The sequence below is a fragment of the Neolamprologus multifasciatus genome, chromosome 6 (genome assembly GCF_963576455.1).
Source record: "Neolamprologus multifasciatus chromosome 6, fNeoMul1.2, whole genome shotgun sequence".
NCBI classification, from domain to species: domain Eukaryota; kingdom Metazoa; phylum Chordata; class Actinopteri; order Cichliformes; family Cichlidae; genus Neolamprologus; species Neolamprologus multifasciatus.
The window spans coordinates 5363155-5386106 of NC_140444.1; the positions used below are offsets into that span (position 1 = coordinate 5363155).

Sequence of the window (22952 nt, forward strand, 5' to 3'; positions counted from 1 at the left end):
AACCTGAAAAACTACAGCAGATGAGCAGTCGTTCTATGCCATAGACATTCAAACTAATCTGAGATTATTAGTTGATACACCTATGCTATCAATCTGATAATTAGTTATCGCATTCACAAACTTAGGTATCCGTGTTGCTCATCAGCTCAGAGGGGGCGACGGCAGTACACCATCAGCCTTTTATCGGGGGTAAAAAACATGAGCAGTGGATCAAGACTTTTGCACAGCACTGTATTTATTCTCATAGATTACTTGATAATGAAGCAATGAGTCACCACAAACCAAGCTGTTATTATCCGGTCCCAGAGCAAACTTCAGCCCAACATTTCCCATCTCCGTCGACTTCTATCTGCCTAAATCTGCTCATGGCCTCTTATCAACTGTTTAACCTTTATCATCTGCCTGCATTGGCTTTGGTTTTGTTTGAAAACTGGGAGTTTGCCAGCTTTTACAAACTTCACTCTGCTACTTGTCTTTGGTTTCGGTATAATTTTTAATTTAATTTTTTTTTTGACAATAATGAGGCAAATATTAGTGCAAAGTAGGGAAAACAGTAAGTAGAAACCTTCATGTAAAATGGGTGTGTATCTGAAGTGAATGATGAATAATGCGTTGATTGTGTCAGAAATACTTTCCCTGCTTCCCTTTCTTTTTTGAAATGTACACTAGTGTGCAAAAGTCTCGAACCAGCATTCATTTCTTCATATTTTGCTAAGAAAATTGGAAATATGTGCAGCAATTAATTGAAATGTGGAACACATACATGGAAATAAAGTGTATAAGGCAAAAACAGAGTTTGTGCAATTCTAATGAGCTTGAAAGTCTCATGTTATCATTTATTTTGTATTTCCTCCTTTATTCTTAGCAGTTTTCTTGTGATTTCTTTAAGTATTCTTCAGAAACAGTTCTCCAGGCTTTTTGAAGCTCTTCTTTGGAGGTTGGCTGTATTTTGTGCATGTCTGTCAAGATATCCAATACTACTTGATTAATTTTGAGTTCAGGGTCCTTTGTCAGCTCTTTGTTGTATTTTGTTCCAACCGAAGGACTTGACTTTAAGATTCTGTTCCTTCTCTGCAGAAAAATTTTCAGACCTGCCAGTTCTTCTAGTGTCCTCCACTTGTCCAATTTCCATTTTAAGGACATGCTGTACATCATGCCAAGACAAGTTTTCGGTTAATAGCTCTTTGGGAATTACCTTTTTGTTGAAAAAAAAAATACTATATTATACCTGTCAAACTGTGTTATGTTTGACATTTACTGAATTACTTATAGGTCAGTATTTAGTGGCTTTAAAAAAAATAAGAAAAATAATTTCTCTGGAAATGGTCTGGAACAAGGACTGGACTGAAGACCACTTTAAAAAATACAAGAAAGTCTGGCACCTTGGCAATGACCTATAAAGAACTGCACAATACTGCATACATGCAGTGCCTATTTGTAAAGAGGCCGTTAGCCATCCAGTCTTAATGTCTAGAGGCAGTGAACTTGCTCATTTCCATTAAAAAAAATTAAATAAGGCAAAAGAAGCAGCTGACAAAAAGTACAGTAGTGCTAGTGTTCACACTGGGAACAAATGATGTGTTTTTGTGACAGGCTTCGAGTAAAAAAGTGCCTTAAGATGCAGTTCAACATTGGTCCTTTTCTAAATTGTCTCATGTGTAGACGCGACACTTGTTCATCACTTGAGTTAAGTTGCCTTTTTATGCTTGAATGATTCATAGATTAGTGTTAAGTGGTTCACATTACTAGACACCCACGGAAAGGTAAAAACTAAAGCTATAATGTACACCAAATTCACATACCCAGTGTTAAAACTGTATGATTTATGTGGATGAAATTCTGTGAGATACACTCAGTATAACGAAACTCTGCTGCCACCCTGCAGACAGAAAAGCCGTTCTTTAGAGTGAAAATGACTGCAGTGAATTAACATATATAAAAGAACATACAAGGTCCAATCAAAAAGTTAAGTAACAGTGTCGTAGTGTAGGAGTACCATTACATACCCAACCTCCTCTGCACAAAGAGGAATCATACTGATGGATGCTCAGCTTGCCAGCATTAAGAAGTCATCAATCCACTTCCAGATATTGTCCTTATTCAGAGTGCCAACCCAAGGCTCCTGGAAGGTGTGGTTGAAAGCCGTCTCAGCGATGTTTACGGATGTTGTATTAAGGAGCGCAAAGGGGACACAACCACTGCAAACAGATCGACATGATCACACCGAAGGCCTGAAAAAATTATACTGTAGTACAGATGGCAGAATTATAGCAAATAAAGGACATCTTTGGTAGCACTGCAACTCACTAAACTGAGGAAAGCCACAGACAGCTGGATGATGTCGGTGTAGGCCACTGAATAAAGGCCTCCCAACAAAGTGTGGCCACAGCTGCAGAGATCCAAATAGAGTAGCCATAAGGTAAGTCTAGTATCACGCTCATAGTTGCACCTGTTAGAAAAAAACAATAAGCACAATCTTTTAAATGTTGCATAAGGCTAAGCTAAATGGTTTGTTAGATGCTATGCATGCATGTTTACATAAGCCAAGCAGAGTACACGACACCAACAGGACGTCGACCAGCAGACATGGCACTACAAGAGCACTGCTCAGTAATTTTTATACTTTATCTGGAACGGGTCCATCATAGTGATGTATTTTCTCTCCCTCACTGGTTTGGCAAAGAAAAGACCGCCTTAAGTAGTGGATGAGATACTGTTTGAACCATGTGATTTGGATTACGCTAAGCTACACAGAAACAATGTGCTGACATGTCTGATATGATTAGGAAGTGCGCATCACAACGGCACATGAGTGGTCTTACCTAATATGAAGGACACTGAATACTGTAAAGGCATAAGAGCCCATATTAAACCCATGTTGGGAGTGTACACTGCCTCAGCCACACCCAGGATAAATCCTCCTCTCACCCACGTAGCTGCAAAAGGAGGACAAAAACACACGTTTATAGTAGTGTGGGTTCTTGTGCAAGACGAACACAGTCGCAAGTGTGAGCATATACAGTTTGGGCAACCTTGTTAATGGTCATTATTTCCCTGTATAAATCGTTGGTTGTTACAATAAAAAGTGTCAGTTAAATGTATCATATAGGAGACACACACAGTGATATTTGAGAAGTGAAATGAAGTTTATTAAATTTACAGAAAGTGTGTAATAATTGTTTAAACAAAATCAGGCAGGTGCATAAATTTGGGCACTGTTGTCATTTTATTGATTCCAAAACCTTTAGAACTAATTATTGGAACTTAAATTGGCTTGGTAAGCTCTGACCTACATACACAGGTGAACCAAATAATAAGAAAGAGGATTTAATGGTGTCAATTGTAAGTTTCTCTCCTCTTTTAATTTTCTCTGAAGAGTAGCAACATGGGGGTCTCAAAACAACTCTCAAATGACCTGAAGACAAAGCTTGTTTAGGGGAAGGATACAGAAAGCTGTCTCAGAGATTTCAGCTGTTTCCACAGTTAGGAACATATTGAGAAAATGGGAGACCACAGGCTCAGTTCAAGTTAAGGCTCGAAGTGGCAGACCAAGAAAAATCTCGGATAGACAGAAGCGACGAATGGTGAGAACAGTCAGTCAACCCACAGACCAGCACCAAAGACCTACAACATCATCTTGCAGCAGATGGAGTCACTGTGCACCGTTCAACCATTCGGTGCACTTTACACAAGGAGATGCTGTATGCGAGAGTGATGCAGAGGAAGCCTTTTCTCCGCCCACAGCACAAACAGAGCCGCTTGAGGTTTGCTAAAGCACATTTGGACAAGCCAGCTTCATTCTGGAATAAGGTGCTGTGGACTGATGAAAATAAAATTGAGTTATTTGGGCATAACAAGGGGCGTTATGCATGGAGGAAAAAGAACACAGCATTCCAAGAAAAGCACCTGCTACCTACAGTAAAATATGGTGGTGGTTCCATCACGCTGTGTGGCCAGTGCAGGGACTGGGAATCTTGTCAGAATTGAGGGAAACATGGATTCCACTCAGTATCAGCAGATTGTCCAGGAATCAGTGACAAAGCTGAAGCTGTGCCAGGGCTGGATCTTTCAACAAGACAACGACCCGAAACACTGCTCAAAATCCACTAAGGCATTCATGCAGAGGAACAAGTACAACGTTGTGGAACGGCCATCTCAGTCCCCAGACCTGAATATTATTGAAAATCTGTGGTGTGAGTTAAAGAGAGCTGTCCATGCTCGGAAGCCATCAAACCTGAATGAACTAGAGATGTTTTGTAAAGAGGAATGGTCCAAAATACCTTCAACCACAATCCAGACTCTCATTGGAACCTACAGAAAGCGTTTAGAGGCTGTAATTTCTGCAAAAGGCAGATCTACTAAATATTGATTTAATTTCTTTTTTTGTGGTTCCCAAATGTATTCACCTACCTGATTTTGTTTAAACAATTATTGCACACTTTCTGTAAATCCAGTATATAGTCAAACTCAGGAACTTCTTGCATATTGTCCTAACAGTGTTGGGGAGTAACGGAATACATGTTTGTTAAAATACAAAATATGAGTAACTGTATTCCGTTACAGTTACCGTTTAAAAAGGTGGTATTTAGAATACAGTTACTTTGTTGAAATAAATGGATTACACGGCGGTACTTCCCTGTTTCATATTGTGGCGGGTCAGGACTGTTTGGGTTTTGTTTGACAGCTACGTTCTGTTGTTCCAGGCGGCAGCGTTACGGTTGCCATGGTTACATAGTGACACACTCTCTCTGCGTGTTTCCTGGGTGAGAGAGGCCTTTTTGTTGTTGTTGTGCTAAGCTAATAGGCAGAATGCTACAGGTATAGCTCTAAAGAATGTAGCATCATAGGCAGTGTAGTCCGTGCTGCAGGGAGAATGGACTGCCATACACGTTATGTGTCTGTGAGCGAGGGAGGGAGAAAAAGGAAAAGAACAAGCTGTCATCAGCAGAAACGGGAGCTGGAAGCATGTAAATATAATAATAACCACTGCAGCCAAGAAGAGTGCCTGACGAGCCCAGTTGTAAGTAAGCTATTAAGCTATTAAGACTCGACTGTACACCGTGTTCGTGTTTTCCTCCAAAAAAAAAAAGTTCAATTGGAGCAGCCTTTCAACGCCTCTCTCTGTCTCTCCCTAGCAAAGTGACCCAGACAACAAAGTAAAGCTAGTTTTCAGCTACGAGCCCGACACAGAACCCACGGTATTAGCCAGAGGTCCCGTTACTACGGTTCGGAGCCGCGGACCTTCAGTAACAGTAATAAATCACAGCAATAGTACATTCATGTAGTTGTAAACAGCATGATAATATATTAAGTAATCCAAAGTATTCAGAATACGTTACTCTCATTGAGTAACGTAACGGAATACGTTACAGAATACATTTTGGGGCATGTAATCTGTATTTTGTAATGGAATACATTTTAAAAGTAACCTTCCCAACACTGTATATAGGTCAGAATGTACTCTAGTGTCAGATATTGGTTTATCTGGACAGACGAGAAAGCAGTGAATAACATAAACAGAGTACTGCTACAAAGCTTATTCAAACTATAAAATAATCTTAAATAATCTTTAACAGACAGACGGGTGGTAAACAGCAGATTAATCCACATTGTGACTGACTTCCTACCCAAAACTGAATTTTAAAAAGGACAGGTCACAGTTTTACTCACCAGGTGGTGTTCCTCCTCAGTCTGCTGTACTTGAGTAAGAGCACTTTTTTATGCTTGAATTAGGTTTTTATTTTTCCATCGTCAGTGGCAGCAAAAAGTGTCATAAAGTCTATAAAACTAAATGTTTTGTTTTCTAGTCCTTTATCATTGCTATAACTAATTACACAACCAAACATGCAATAACTCTCTAGGGGGGTTTTACAGTGTCTCTGCTCTGAAAACTCCTAATTAGGAGTCTTTCTGTTCAGTGACCGTGAGGTCTTGCAAAGCAAATGCTTCCTCAGGGAGGAAGAATTGCTGGGTGGAATCAGGCTCTGTGGAGAAGGTGACCCACCCCACTAAGGGGAAAGGGGACCTTGCTCCGTTCCTAACCACAAGGGTGTATTACTTGTCTTTGTTGCTTCACCACTAGTTTTCTTGACCATCTCTATCATCCAGCTTCATCAGAAGCAGAGTGTTAGAGAGGGTAAATGACAATATTTCAAGGCTTCCCTGGATTTCTTTCCTTCTGTAAACACAAAAAACTTATAGTAAAAACTGTATTATGCACTCAAACTCCCACTGTCTTTCTGGACCTCAGCTCAGGATGTGACTCTATTGACCTCTTATATGCCTCTTGTATAACAGGATGTTGGCTGACTCCTGCTGCCAGCCCTCGAGTGGACAAGCTGCTTGTCTTGGAAATATGTTATGTCAGGTCAGTTGGCTTATCTGAACAGTCATCAGGAGGAACAATGCCACAAATTTTGTGAGCTAACAAAAAACCAAAACATGCTAAATCACATGATTAAGGTCATGCATCACACTGTGCTGTGATTTGTTATCGTCTTCCAAATTTAGTTTTTATTGGGTCTCATTTCTCAAATTGCAAATTCTCCATTCCTCTCCGTGCATCTTAGTCCCTGAAACTAGGTATGTGGCAATGGATTGAAGCAGGGGACGCAGGTTTCCTGGTCGTCCTAAAGTCCACAATCAAGATGATTGTGCTCGCACCACATTGATAAAGGAGTCAACCACAGCCCGGTACTCTCTCTCAACACCCACACTGATCCATCCAGCCACTGCAGAGTCATCAGAAAACCTCTGAAGATGACAGGTCTCTGTGCAGTGGCGGAAGTCAACAATCCAGGACACAAGAGAGGCATCCAGCTGCATTTCAATCTGATGCCACTACTAAAAGCCTCAGATCAGCTGAAACACTCAGTTTATTTAAATCCAGGTTGAAGACTCACTTATTCTCAGCTGCATTTGAATAAAGCACCAAATCCACACTTTTAAGCTTAAATTTCAAAACTTACATTTTAACTACTGATTTTATCTGTTTTGATTTTATATACTGTTTTGTTTGTTTGTTTGTTTGTTAATTAGTTAGTTTGTTTGTTTGCTTGTTTTAATCAATTTTAAATCATGCTTTTTATTTGTTTTTGTTTCTAATGTCTCTGTAAAGCACTTTGAATCACCTTGCTGTTGAATTGTGCTATACAAATAAACTTGCCTTGCCTAAAAAAGTTCAACAAAGACTGTTCTTTTTTAAGGAAAATGAGATCCTTTAATGTCTCATCTGAGATGTTGTCTTTGTTTTGTAGAAGTTTTATTGAATGATGTCTTTTCGCTGCCTGATTTGGTAACCTGACGGTGAAGAATATGAATAAGTTGGGACTTCTGGTAAAAACTACTAGCAAAATTTCAGGGCGCTGGCAAGATGGACTTTTGGCCATTTACAACAAAAATGTGCTTAGGAAGGCTCATTCTATTGTTAATTGTTTGAACCATCCACTTCACAGTGAGTTTGAGTTGTTGCCTTGTGGGCGCCGTTTTAGAGTACCTGTGAGGAAGACCAAGACTCCAGGTTTCTTTTATCCCTACTGCATCCCATCTCCTTAGTGGCAAATGACCGTCCTGTGACTGTATATTACTATTATTGTCATTATTATTTTATATTATTGTTTTGTTTACTTTTATTTTGCCTGCTGCTAAACTAATTTCCCCTTGTGGGACAATAAAGAATTTGAATTGAATTGGCTATGACAGAGTGGATAATGTCACATGTGGGGTTAGCAGAGGGAGGCACATAAACAGCCACAAAGATTAGATGGGTAAAAACTCGACTTCAGAGTCGAACTGTGCTAGATTTGCTGTTATGGACATTGATAATTAACAGTACTGGTTGTTTGATGAAACTGTCTGAGAAGATGTCATTTATGGCATAGGCTGATATGTATCTGAATGTGAATCTAATCTTTATTTAAAACATATAATTAGCAAACATTAATAAACACTAAAAAAAACCTTATATGAAATCAGAAATACAACTATTATTAGCTATTAGCTATAAATAAATATGCTATTTAATACATAGTTTCTGTAAAAGAAACATAATTAGACAGAAGAGAAATTAAATTAAATTAAATTCTTTAATTTTCTTTTGGTATTTCTGATATCTTTTTGTGATATGTTGATTAAGGCAAATAAAAGAAAAAGTGGTATTTTTTTAAATGTATGTACACAACAATACATTTAACCCATTACATCATTTGAGCAGCGGGGTGAGGACGGTGTTGGTAATGACTCCAGCAGCGAGGATGAGGATCATGATGAGTATCGCCAGGCCGCGCCGTAACACCAGCTGTGACACTGACAGAACATCTCCCACTGTAGTGGTGTTGGTGGTTTTACTCTCTTCTGGTATTTGCATCTCCATGTATACGTGGTCCACCCCGGCGCTCTCACCACTGGATGCAATAGTACTGATTGGGGTCTGGATGTGATTAGAGTCTAGGGTTTGGAAAGAGAAGCATGAATAAGACACTGTAATAACGGGACTGTTTCAGCCAGTTTGCCCACTCACCTCTATTTTCCATCTCGATCGTGTCTTTTTCTTCTTTGACGCGGACTCCTGCTCGCACTTCAGCCTGATCAGACACAACAGTTAATGACATGCTTTGATGAATGAAACTGTGATAAACTGTCGATAGATGCAGGTGTGCACCTCTTCAGCAGCCTTCTTCCAATCGAGTTTGCACAAAAACGTGATGAAAAAGATCGCCTGCACTAACACGCAAACCGCAAGGCCTGTCCAAAATCCTACAGCAGAAAAAACAGAAGAAGAAGATAATAATAGTTTTTTTGACAAGCAGGGAGTACAGCTAATTTCTGACCGCAGCACGCATTTGTCACAATCCACCTGTAACCTGAAAGACACAACATACACTGGTTATTCAGCTGGAATAAACAGGCTTGAACCTGCTGTGGTGTGTGTCCCTTCTAAATTCACACAAGCCTAAGACATCCTAGTGAAAATCATTCTACTTTTACGATGCACATACATTTTTTATTTTTCTGTTCCTCACATTGTCTTCAGGCTGCACCTGTTTCATTTATTTGGACCCACGAAATGCCCAGTCGGAGTCATTTTAGGGTCTGGTTTCTGTTAAGTTTATGTTCAGTCTATTCATATGTTTAGTTACAACTGTTAACAACCAGTATTGCCTGATCCTCATCAGGTTCTAACATTATTTAAATACAACTTTAGATGTATAGCAGCATATGGCATATTATGATACGTCTTTAGCAAAAACTAAGCAGAAAACGCAGAAGCGAGGTGCTTTGCTTGGGATGGTGATTGTGTCATCCAGGGAAGGACGGATGTTGTTTTGCTTTGCTGTGTTTTAATGTAAAGTGTGCTTATTTTTTATACTGCATGTTTTGGTTGCATCTGTCAATTTGTCCTGGAGAGACTCCGCCCTTTTCCCGTTTTTACTAATTTGACACACCTGAGAGGAAAGGGAGTGGTAATTTACAGAGTGCTCAGTGACACATAAGGCTGGTGGAGCTTGGCGTTAAGGTGAGGGGAGGAGGATACAGCGCCAGCAAGCAGGGACTGCTGCAGCAACAGGAGGCCAGATTACGCGTCTGCGGGAAATTAGAGGCGGCGGACGGGCTGGTGCCGATTGGCGGTTATAAAGAAGCGGCGGGCAGAGTTAAGAGCTCTGCCCACCCGGGGTAAGTCTTTTGACTTGTCCCCTTTTAATGAATGAAAGCTGCCTAAAAGAGTAGTGACTGCCGCTGCCTCCCTTTCTTTAGCGCACCGGGGCGCAGAACGCGGAGAAGAAGGCGAGGACGCCGCCGGGTTTCCCTTCTGCACCGCTTCACTGGATTTTTAATTCTTCGTGACTTTTATACCGTGGCGGACCCCACTGGACTTTTAATGTTGTGTTTTATTGATTTTTATTGTGTTGACCCCTGGCCAGGGTTGTTTTAATTCATTTTACATTTTTAACTATTTAAATATAATAAATTTTATTTTAATTATACAGTTTTTAATTCTTGTGCTTTCCCTTGGCGGCTCTACTGCTCTGTCCGTTTGGAGGAAGGTTTCCCTCCTTTAAAAGACACTGTGGAAATAAAATCACCTTCGCTCCATTACAATTGTGGTGTGCATTGAAGTTTGCATGGCCCAACATCTCCACTTTCTTCTTGCCTGTCCAAAGAACATTGTTCCATCAGATGCAATATTGCAAACCTAATCCATGCTGCTATGTTCTTTTTGGACAGAAGAGACTTTCTTCTGTCAGACCTTGATGCACAGCAACAAATGCTTCCCCAAAGTCACTGCTGATGTCTTTCCTCCCTGGCATTATTATAACATACTCGACTAGAAAACTACCAAAATGTCTGATTTTGTTTAATGAATATAATAAGATTAATTGTTATTATATAAAATTAGGGATAAATAAAGTACGACATATCTTATTTTCTCTTGTCTTGAATATGTGATATCAATCCAATGCTATGAAGGAAAACAAAGGAGCTTGGAATGCCACCCTCACTCAGTCCTCACCTACAATCCCCATTTTGGCTGCAAACATCAGAGACACGCCAATGGGTAAGCCAAAAAAGTAGTACCCGACCAGGTTACACAGAGCACCAACCGACTGTTTTCCTACACCTCTGACAACTCCTCCAGCCACACCCTGTAAACACAAACACGGATTTCTCTGAATCACATTTTATATTTGACAGTATTAGCCTGAAATGTCGATCACTGCTGTAAAATCATTTCTTACCGCAATTGCATCAGCAAGATGCAAGAAACTATATATCAACATGAGGTCAGAAACCCTCTGCAAAATATCGCTAAAAGAAATGTGCAGTTTCAGCTTCAGTACATCTGTCTGTACATTCACAAACATTGTCAAACATCATAAACATATGAAACTTAATGAAAACAAAACCTTTAATACAATGGGACACATGGACAATGCATTTATTTGATTATAGCACTCACATAGGCTTGTTTTAGTTAACTGAAACTGGATAACAAGGGCAACATGTTTCTGGGACAAAGGTGTAAATGATTATCTTGAATAATACATGTAATTAAAGAAGCAATAAATAAGAGAGGAACTCTTCCTGGAATCAAGGTTAAAGGTCAAAGATACTTACGGCTCTGATGTGAAAATGTATCCGATGACATCCTTTGAGACGCCAAAAATAATACTAACAAAGCATGCAATTATGACTGCAATGAGAAAAACCATTTAAATATTAAAATCACAGGAAAAACAGAAAAACAAGGAACACAAAAGGTGACCAACTTTACAGTTTATATACAGTTGTGGTGAAAAATGTACTGTAATTTCATTATTCTTCTTTTTCCAAAGTGGAACGATTGTACAGCATTCACGTTTAACAACAAAAACAAGTTCACAAACAAGGCACAAGTTGAATTTCTGTTAACACTTTAGAACCTAAACCATGATATAACTGCCAGAAATCTTTTAGTTTTTGATAATGGACTGTTTGTTGAACCTTTAGACAAAATATATATCAAATTTTAATCAGCATATATGAGTTTTAACTTGAATCACATTCGCTACACGCTGATGATCACAAAAAGGCATGTATCAAATACGATACCCTGGGATTTAAAGGGTTCAAGTTTAACTGCAGGCTCAAAATTACATGAAGTATACATAGTCCACAAATTTATCGCAGTTTATTCAACATGTTGTTCTAATGCATATCAACTACATACTATTTTGCCCAGGGTCGGGTAAACAAACTGGTCCATAATTTGGTGATTTACACATTTGCTTTATAAGCAAAAGGTCACTGGTTCAATTTCAACTGGAGACAAATCCCCTTTGGGACTGTGTCAGGATGAGTATCCGGCATAAAACTGCCAGATCAATCATGCAAAGCTACCCCCTGTGGTGAACCCTTATGTTGACGGAACAGCCATGGACCCTGTATGGGTTGTGGAGGTACTCGAGCTTCCTCCCAGACCAAAGAAATGCATGTTAGGTTAGTTAATGGCTCTAATGTCACTGTATACATGAATATGAATGGTTGTCTATCTCTGAGTTGGCCCTGTGATGGACTTGGCACCGTGAGTCCACCATTAATCTACCATTAATTGGATACACTGTTGGAAGGTGGCTGGATGGATGAATAGTTCATTTATATTTTATGAAATGTATTCTACTTCATATTCTTATGTCATGAAGCTCAGCATGAAATAAAACTAATCCTGCTACTGCTCAGTTAGCAGTATTTTTACTTTTTTCTGTTCATTTAACACAGACAATAATACTTAGTGTGTTGGTTCTTACATGCACAGATGATGGGGACTTTGCACGACAGCTTGGCCTGCTCGATGTTTCCTGCACCAAGTGCATTCCCAACCCTTACACTGGCAGCACCAGAGACTCCTAGTGGAAGCTATGGGAATAATCCATGTGTAATTTCAAAATGTAACGCCAGGTCAACATATAAGCAAAAGTCAAAAGGTTCACTGGAATTACCATGTATGCTGTAATAGCCAATTGGTAGGCTATCGAGTGAGCTCCCAACTCGACCTCACTTATCACACCGCCCAGGAATCCTCCCAATTCAACCACCCACCACTCCAGACAGAGCATGAGCATGCTGGGGACAGCCAGCTTGACAAAGGGTCCCCACTCCTGGAGACAGTCGAGGGACCAACCTGTGGGTCAGAGCAGGGTTTTAATAGTTTTGCAATTTTCATTAGTTTTTATTTTTATTTAGTTTTGACTTCAGATTTTCAATTTTATATCGTTTTAATTAGTTTTTACCAATTGTTTGCTAGTTTAGTTTAGTTTTAATTTTTTTGAAAATCCTTAGTTTCAGTTTAGTTTTGATTAGTTTCAGTTATAGTTTTAGTTGTGTTTGCAATAATTAAGTGTAACAAAATCCCAGTTTCATCATATCAGTCATTCTCTTCTGCTTATCCTTGGGTGTGTTGCTATTCCAGCTACCATACCCTGCACCCTGGACAGGTCGCCTGTCTGTCACAGGGCTAACATGCAGAGACAAACAACTCACATTCCCACCTATGGGTTCTTTAAATAAATAAATAAATAAAGGCAGATGAACAACCATTGATACCAGGCAACTATAAAATGTATATCTTGGCCCCAATGAGACTATTAACTCTCGCAGCACCGGGTGTTCGTAATTTTGGTTCAAGTGAATTGATAAACTTTTTGAAGGTAATTGACTCACACAGTTGTGTAGATATCCCCGTCCTGTTGTCTCGGGATGCATCACGCTGCCTTGCCTGGGGTTAGCTTCTGTTTTCTGGGGATGAGGGTTGAGTGTGCTCCCTTACCTTCTCAAGGTAAGCTAGGTTAGCCTTCTTGTGTGAGCTTTTCAAGTGCACTTTAAGGTTTGTCGAATTTTTTTCCCTTTAGAAATGTCCCTCATAATTTGTCTCTTTCCACTACAAGACACATGCTTTATCCAAAACACAGTCATATTCAAAGTAATCCCAAATTGGACTCTGGCGCTTTCTTCCGACTTTTCCTGACATGATTCTGCGCGTGGACGGAGTAGCAACACAGACGACTCGACTAACGTACTGCCACCTGCTGGCATAATGAGACACAGCAAGAAAAAAATCTGGAAACTAAACTTCATTTTCACCCTTGACTATTGTATGACACGCACACATCAATGAAAACTAAACACATTTTTGCTATAAATTCAGTTAATTTTAGTTAGTTTTGTGAACACTCATTATAGTTTTAGTTAGTTTTCCTTTTTTTGTTTTTGTTTTTATTTTTATTTCCGTTAACGAAAATGTTTTTTCACTTCTAGTTTTCGTTATTTCGTTAGTTTTCGTTAACGATAATAACCTTGGGTCAGAGTGACTCTATATGTCATCTTTCAAACTATTGGTTTAAATTATGATTTAACTATGGGCCTCGGATCAACAATTACTAATGAGGAATTTGCATAAATCAGACATTATTATTAAACAATATTTAAATCCCACACATTTTAACTATTACAGAGATGTCTTGAAGTTTATTGGAACCGCAGAGTTAAAGAATAACCTCTCATCCACACTGCACGCCACAGTTATAGAGTATGACTATTTTTGTCAAACATTAAACTCTGGAGTATTTATAATGGAAAACTTCAGGTATGAAAGGTCACAAAGCTGAATGATGCAACATGATGAAATTATTGGACAGAATTGGAAATAAGAATGACACAGCAAAATCAAAACATTTCAGCAAGTTCAGGATCCCTGTAGAAGTAAAATGACTGACCTGCCCATGTGGCCTTATGCAGACCTCTCATGTACATGTAAATGAATAAGACTGATGCCAACAAATACTGGGAGATGGCACTGGCTGCTGCTGATCCACTAGAAGATAAAAACATTAGAGATTAAAAGAAGGGGAAAAAGAACAATTAAAGCTCCATATTTACAGGTGACAATTCAAGCACCCTAAGATAGGCTTCAGCCCCCCGTAACCCTGTAAAAGGACAAGTGAAAGAGGATGGATGGGTTTCAAATTTGCTGTCAGTTCATTATTCCTTTTAGGTTTTTGAGAAACAATTTATATTCACATAAGAGTGTCCATAAGTGCACGTGGCACCAGGACGCTCTAGGCCGTAGGTCGATGATCGATTTTGTAATCGTATCACCAGACCTGCGACCATATGTTTTGGACACTCGGGTAAAGAGAGGGGCTGAGCTGTCAACTGATCACCACCTGGTGGTGAGTTGGATCAGGTGGCGGGGGAGGACGCTGGACAGACCTGGTGCACCTAAACGCGTAGTGAGGGTGTGCTGGGAACGACTAGCAGAGGCCCCAGTCCGCGAGATCTTCAACGCACACCTCCGGGAGAGCTTCAACAGCATTCCGAGGGAGGCGGGGGACATCGAGTCCGAATGGACCATGTTCAGCGCCTCCATTGCCGAAGCTGCTGCATTGAGCTGCGGCCGCAAGGTGGTTGGTGCCTGCCGTGGTGGTAATCCCCGAACCAAATGGTGGATACCAGAGGTGAAGGGAGCCACCAGGCTGAAGAAGGAGTCCTATTGGGCTTGGTTAGCCTGTGGGACTCCGGAGGCAGCCGACAGGTATCGACAGGCCAAGCGGAATGCGGCTCGGGCAGTGGCTGAAGCAAAAACTCGGGTGTGGGAGGAGTTCGGAGAGGCCATGGAAAAAGACTTTCGGACTGCCTCGAAGAGGTTCTGGCAAACCGTCAGGCGTCTCAGGAGAGGAAAGCGGTGCTCTACCTGCACTGTGTATAGTGCTGGCGGAGCGCTGCTGACGTCGACTGAGAAAATTGTCAGGCGGTGGAAGGAATACTTCGAGGATCTCCTTAATCCCACTGACGCGTCTTCCGAGGAGGAAGCAGAGTCTGGGGATGAGGGGAATGACCCGCCAATTTCCGGGGGCGAGGTCACTCAGGCAGTTAAACAACTCCTTGGTGGCAGAGCCCCTGGTGTTGATGAGGTCCGCCCCGAGTTCCTGAAGGCTCTGGACGTTGTAGGGCTGTCCTGGTTGACACGCCTCTGCAATGTTGCGTGGAGATCAGGGGCAGTACCCGTGGATTGGCAGACCGGGGTGGTGGTCCCCATCTTTAAGAAGGGGGACCGGAGGGTGTGTTCCAACTACAGGGGGATCACACTCCTCAGCCTCCCCGGGAAAGTCTATGCCAGGGTGCTGGAAAGGAGAGTTCGTCCGCTAGTCGAACCTCTGATGCAGGAGGAACAATGCGGTTTTCGTCCTGGTCGCGGAACACTGGACCAGCTCTTCATCCTCTCGAGGTTACTTGAGGGTGCATGGGAGTTTGCCCAAACAGTCTACATGTGTTTTGTGGACTTGGAGAAGGCATTCGACCGTGTCCCTCGGGGTGTCCTGTGGGAGGTGTTGCGGGAGTATGGGGTGTCTGGCCCATTGCTACGGGCCATTCGATCCCTATACAACCGGTGCAAGAGCTTGGTTCGCATTGCTGGCAATAAGTCGGACTCGTTCCCGGTGGGTGATGGGCTCCGCCAGGGCTGCCCTTTGTCACCGGTTCTGTTCATAATTTTTATGGACAGGATTTCTAGGCGCAGCCAAGTGGCGGAGGGCTTTCGCTTTGGTGGCCTCAGGATCTCATCTCTGATCTTTGCGGATGATGTGGTTCTGTTGGCTTCATCGGGTGAGGGCCTCCAGCTCGCACTGGAGCGGTTCGCAGCCGAGTGTGAAGCAGCGGGAATGAGGATCAGCACCTCCAAATCTGAGGCCATGGTTCTGAGCCGGAAAAGGGTGGAGTGCCCACTCCGGGTCGGGGATGAGGTCCTGCCCCAAGTGGAGGAGTTCAAGTATCTCGGGGTCTTGTTCGCGAGTGATGGGAGAAGGGAGCCGGAGATCGACAGACGGATTGTGGCTGCGGCTGCAGTAATGCAGACGCTGCACCGGTCCGTCGTGGTGAAGAGAGAGCTGAGTGTAAAAGCAAAGCTCTCAATTTACCGGTCGATCTACGTCCCTACCCTCACCTATGGCCACGAGCTGTGGGTAGTGACCGAAAGGACGAGATCGCGGATACAAGCGGCGGAAATGAGCTTCCTCCGAAGGGTGGCTGGCATCTCCCTTAGAGATAGGGTGAGAAGTTCGGCCATCCGGGAGGGGCTCAGAGTAGAGCCGCTGCTGCTCCACATCGAAAGGAGCCAGCTGAGGTGGTTTGGGCATCTGACAAGGATGCCCCCTGGGCGCCTCCTGGGTGAGGTGTTCCAGGCATGTCCCACCGGGAGGAGGCCCCAGGGCAGACCCAGGACACGCTGGAGAGATTATATCTCTCGGCTGGCCTGGGAACGCCTTGGTGTTCCCCCGGATGAGCTGGAGGAGGTGACTGGGGAGAGGGAGGTCTGGGCCTCTTTGCTTAGGCTGCTACACCGCGACCCGGCCCCGGATAAAGCGGATGAAGATGGATGGATGGATGGATGGATTTATATTCATGTTCTACATTATGTTATATATATTTTTTTCAATAGTGCTGCTTTGTATTTCCTTGTGCTTATGGGTTTTATAGTCTTCCGAAGCCTGGTATTGATTTCTTATTAGATAGATGTTGTTTGCTTCAAATTAAGCACTTTAAACTGAAACCACTATCAATGTGTATGCCTGTTACATCTAACCCTTCTTTCCTTCCATCATGTGCAGACGGAGCTTTCAGGACACTTGATCCTTGTGTCCTGCATTTGGGTCTGCAAATTTACCAACACACCATAAAACCTGTGGTAATTCACCTAAATTCACTGGATCATGAATTTAGATAAAGAATTTAAAACACATATAGTTTTCACTGACTGAATTGAGAGTTACATTCAACCAATGATGTCACAGGAATGATGGAGGAAAACTTACGCAACACCCAAATCCAGCTGATGGATGAGGACGTAGTTGATTATTGCATTAAAGACATTTCCGATTGCTCCAGTTATAACTTGAGGCCATATAATTCCCTGTACACCAAAGCACAAAATACAAATAATATTCATGTTAATTTTTTAAATGCACAACCAGTTAATGTAATGTAATGTAGGCCATATGCATGCTTCAAAAGCACTGCACCTGATTTTGAAGATACCTCCCCTGCAGCTGGTACATGAAAGCAGCCTGAAGAAAGCAAACATTAAATTATAAGAGACTCGTTGACAGAAGTGAAGAACAAATTTGAGCACATGATCAGAACTTAGGTTAATCAGCACGCTAACACTTTTCAATGAAAACAATGAACATGTCAAATAATTAATAATAAATCAAAGAAATAAAATGTATCACAGATTCTATACATTTATACACCTCCACTGCAACTTATTAACCCTCATCCACTTTGTCGGATAGTTTATGCCTCAAAATTCAACCAAGAATAAATGAGAGGGGGGCATCAAAGTTAGAGATTGAGCAGTATTGTTGAACAATGTAAACTTAAATCTCATTAGAAACGAATACCAAGTCAAACATGATAAATGGTGAATGCACTGATTCTTATAAAGTGCTTTTCTAATCTCTCAGAGCACTCAAAGTGCTTTTTACAACACGTCTCATTCACCCGTCAGCACCAACGCCCATAGATCTGGGGGCAAAAGGGAGGAGATCACATTTAGGGTTAGGCAAGCATGCCTAAGTGCTTTTTATCTAACATTCACACTCCAATGGATTCATTGGAGAGAAACTTGGGGTTACTATTTTGCTGAAGGACATTTGGCATGCAGACTGGAGCAGCTCAGGATCAAACTACCAACCTTGAGATTAGTAGATAACTTGAGCCACGGCTCAAGTGTGACCGATGAACTCTGGATCTTAAATAGCACTACATCTGTTGTTAAGACCCTCAGTTCTGGATATCAACCTGCCTTTTGTTTAAATATTGAACACCTTCCAAATCTGCATCAAATCCTATCAAACTCACCGGCAGAGCGGGCATGAAGATCTTCACATAGAGCTGGGAGAGGCTTCGTGTGGAAATGAAAAGACAAAGTAAGCCTGTGAAACTGATGATGGTGACATTTGACTGCACATAAATTAAGGTTACATACCATTTTGCTTGTTCTTTTACTAAGTTAAGATTTAACAGCTGGTTTCTGCTGCTACAGGTGGTCAAACTATGAGGTTTGGTATAATGTGCTTTTCGATTACTGCATTACAGTGATCCCTCGTTTATCTCGAGTTACGTTCTAAAAAATATGTTGTTTTTAGGCTGTAAAACCCGTCACTACACACTTTATACACTTTTCTCAGACAGGCATGAACATTTTCACACTTTTCTCTCCTGTTTAAGCACTCTCAAAGTTCAAACCTTCGTAGAAAAATAAGCCCAGTATTAAAGAATGAAGCCAAAGATCAAACCCTGTTTTCAGGTCCAGAACATGGGAATAGAGCAGCTGCCAGAGAAGTCAACATTAATGAATCAATGGTACGGAAATAGAGGAAGCAAGAACAATGAGTTGAGTAAAGTTTGAATTATCTGACTGTTTTGTTTTGCTTAATGCGCCTTATAATCCAGTGTGCCTCATGGTCCGAAAAATACGGTAACTTCTACCTTCCTTTAGTACGGAGCCCCGCAGGGGACATGGGAGAAAAAAAAATTAAGACGGACTTTTGCGACATCTCGCAAAACCAACTCGGGATCTCGCAAAACTTTTGCGAGATCTCGCAAAACAAACTAGGGATCTCGCAAAACTTTTGCGAGATCTCGCAAAACAAACTCGGGATCTCGCAAAACTTTTGCGAGATCTCGCAAACGTTTTAGCCGCATTCTTCGGACGCTGGCTCGAAGCCGACCGGGCGGTCGAGGCACGATGTGCCGGGAAAGCGGTGTTCCTCCCGGCATTAGCTCGAAGCTAACGGGAGGTCTCGACCTCCCGTTAGCTTCGAGCTAATGGGAAGAATGCGGCTAAAACTTTTGCGAGATCTCGCAAAACTTTAGCGAGATCCCGAGTTTGTTTTGCGAGATTCCGAGTTTATTTTGCGAGATTCCGAGTTTGTTTTGCGAGATCTCGCAAAAGTTTTGCGAGATCCCGAGATAGTTTTGCGAGATCTCGCAAAAGTCCGTCTTAATTATTTTTTTCTCCCATGTCCCCTGCGGGGCTCCGTACTTTAGCATGTCCAGAGGTCCAACATTTGTGAGATGGTTTGCATCTTTCTCTGTATCTTGGGTGCTACCGCAGGTGCCTTTGATGGTGCAAAACGTTTCGTCGACATTGTTGTTTTTGTTGGGGAGAAAACTTACAAACATACAGTACAGCACTTCACAGTCACACTGCTAGTGATCGAAGATTTATGTAAATTTGACAAGCTGAATGCATTCTGTACTGTACAGGAGACACGGCACGGAGGAGATTGGTTGACAATGGACAGCCGATCATGGACACAATGCACTGTAAAAACATAAAAACAAAAAAACATGCAAAATTGCACAAAAAAAATCCGCAAAACAGCGAAAGGTGAACCGCGTTATAGCGAGGGACCACTAACTAACAGTGCTTGCCATTTTGCATAACTTGCGTTTCTTTAAGAGTGAGACAAACACATGCTCAGCAGTGTCACAACATCCACGTGTCTGCTTTTGCTGGTTAATAACGGCTCACCTGGCGACCTCTGGACTCTGCTTGACAGCAAGTAGGAGAGGCTCAGTGTTGATGAGGATGGCCCAACAAGGGAAACAGGCCAGCAGCAGAATCAGAACTCCCCTCTGGAGAATCACACCCACACGCTTCAAGTTACCGCTCCCATACGTCTGCGTGAAACAGGTAGACAGACGCTCGGGTGAGAAAAGTTGGAAAAAGCAGAATCCCACCAAAGAACAAGGGTATGACTGATCAAAGAAAAATAACTCCGCACAAAAGCTCAGTGTTGAGATGTTTAAAAGGCGATTCCAGGAGAACCTGGGAACCCAGCTGTGCTGCTTGTGTTTGTCTTGGTTACACAAATAAAGTGAAAGCTCCGGTGAGGACCCTACCTGAGATATGAGGGTATCACAAGTTAACGACAGACCGCTGCCAATGGAAATACCAGTGACGCTAACTACCTGCAAACAAAACACAACATGCATAAACTGGGGTAAAAAATGATGCATATTTACGGTTCAAAAACAAAGGCACTGAAATGTCTGCTCACCGCAATTGATAATGCTACAGCTGCAAGTTCAGTTTTCCCCAGGTGACCACAGAACACCGTGCTGACAAAACCGATCATGAAAATCATCAACTGGGAAATGACCTGAAGAAGAGGAGATACTGACTCTGTGTTGTATTTAGAAATACATTTAAAGGAAACATAAATAAGTAATGAATATGATTAAAACATTTAGTAACTTAAAGATGTTAAACATCTTTACCAAAATATCTAAAATAGATAGATAGATACTTCCCACAAGGGAAATTTCTGTGTTACAGCAGCACGATAAAGAGTAAAAATAGTAAAAACATAAGCAATTGTATGTTTTGGGGGCTTAAAGAAAACATGTAGGAATTTGATATGTAATCCAAATAATGCATAAAAAACATCGTAACTTAATTTAAAATTAAATGATTGTAATACTAAACAGATATACACAGTACAGTCCTACAGTGCTTGAGGTCCATTCAGAAACAGGACTTCATAATAACATAAATAACATTTAATGTATTAATTAATAAGACAGTAAACCAGGGTCCAGGTCCCACGTTTAAATCAAATTTCAGTTTATTGACACATGGTGCATCTTCTGTAGTAAATCCGTTCTTCCTGTCAGTAACAACAGACAGAGAGTGTGACAAACTTCAAATGAGCTTCAAATTTACACAGTCTTACCACTGGTGCCGCCAGTTTGGAAAGTTGCACAAGCTCATTGCGGTAAACTGACGGAATAAACCGAGGGACACATTTCTGGCAACAGCCTCGGGAGCTATGTGCGCAAGCAGCCGCTGCACCTTCCTTTAAATCCTCTTTCACTGCCTCTGTGCATTTTCCTGTTTCTTCCCCAGAAGAGTCCATGATTGAACAAATACAGATCCTCTTGACAAACAGCTCTGGGTGATTTCTGTCACTCAGGCAGAAGAAAATGTTGTTGGTTTGATAACCAGCGCAGGAGTCTGAGGAGGGGCCAGACACATTCTGTCCTCCTCATCCTTACAGCCAACCAACTCTTGTCTCTGTTTAGGTGTGATTTCTGCTATTGCAAAATACTCAATACACTTATACAAATAAAGCATTCATTTACAGTTGATCATTAACATGACAGTTAAAAGATGCTGGTGATATTCTTTAGTAACCAGTGTTGGGAAGGTTACTTTTAAAATGTATTCCATTACAGAATACAGAATACATGCCCCAAAATGTATTCTGTAACGTATTCCGTTACGTAATACTTACGTTACTTAGTATTCCGTTACGTTGAGTAACGTAACGGAATAATTTGGATTACTTAATATATTATCATGCTGTTTACAACTACATGAATTTACTATTGCTGTGATTTATTACTTATTTATTACCGAACCGTAGTAAAGGGACCTCTGACTAATACGGTGGGTTCTGTGTCGGGCTCGTAGCCGAAAAATAGCTTTACTTTGTTGTCTGGGTCAACTTTGCTAGCAAGAGACAGAGAGAGGTGTTGAAAGGCTGCTCCAACAGAACTTATTGTTTTTGGAGGAAAACACGAACACGGTGTACAGTCCAGTCTTAATAGCTTACTTACAACTGGGCTCGTCAGGCACTCTTCTTGGCTGCAGTGGTTATTATTATATTTACATGCTTCCAGCTCCCATGACAGCTTGTACTTTTCCTTTTTTTTTTTTCCCTCCCTCGCTCACAGACACATAACGGGTATGGCAGTCCATTCTCCCTGCAGCACGGACTACACTGCCTATGATGCTACATTCTTTAGAGCTATACCGGTAGCATTCTGCCTATTAGCTTAGCACAAAAACAACAAAAAGGCCTCTCTCACCCAGGAAACACGCAGAGAGAGAGAGCTTCACCCTGTAACCATGGCAACCGCAACTGCCGCCTGGAACAACTGAACGTAGCTGTCAAACAAAACCCAAACAGGCCTGACCCGCCACAATATGAAACAGGGAAGTACCGCCGTGTAATCCATTTATTTCAACAATGTAACTGTATTCTAAATACCACCTTTTTAAACGGTAACTGTAACGGAATACAGTTACTCATATTTTGTATTTTAAATACGTAACGGCGGTACATGTATTCCGTTACTTCCCAACACTGTTAGTAACACTTTCCACTTAACTCTCACTTACAACTGTAGTGTCAAAGTTTTAAAGTTCTTTAGTTAGTAACCATTTTAAATGGTGTTTTAACATCTTTTTATATTTATATTGTAACAAACAGGGTTAAATAGGGTCCAATAAAACAGAGTGAGACTGGATGAGGTTGTAACTAAAGTAACTAAAGGTAGCAAAGGATGATTTGTTTACCGAACATAATTAAGGTGAATGTGTCTATCAGCAAGTCAGTAGTGTAAAATGT

General features: G+C 41.5%; 1 protein-coding gene across 2 annotated transcripts; it reads right to left on the minus strand.

The window, feature by feature from the left end:
• Positions 1 to 5866: 5866 nt before the first annotated feature.
• On the minus strand, positions 5867 to 22937 carry LOC146516234 (multidrug and toxin extrusion protein 1-like). Of its 2 annotated transcripts, none has more exons than XM_085163373.1 (16): positions 22159 to 22937; positions 20598 to 20699; positions 20440 to 20508; positions 20069 to 20217; positions 18391 to 18433; positions 17550 to 17594; positions 17343 to 17440; positions 14250 to 14347; positions 12477 to 12658; positions 12285 to 12393; positions 11116 to 11191; positions 10737 to 10806; positions 10511 to 10643; positions 8660 to 8754; positions 8519 to 8582; positions 5867 to 8445 (listed from the first exon to the last, which is right to left on the minus strand). In XM_085163373.1, exons 2-16 carry the CDS (start codon positions 20682 to 20684, stop codon positions 8201 to 8203), a joined length of 1563 nt encoding a protein of 520 aa, XP_085019499.1. In that variant the 5' UTR covers positions 20685 to 20699; positions 22159 to 22937; the 3' UTR covers positions 5867 to 8200. The 2 variants fall into 2 exon arrangements, with proteins under 2 accessions (XP_085019499.1, XP_085019498.1); XM_085163372.1 differs by lacking the exon at positions 22159 to 22937 and adding an exon at positions 21273 to 21819.
• Between the last annotated feature and the right edge of the window lie 15 nt (positions 22938 to 22952).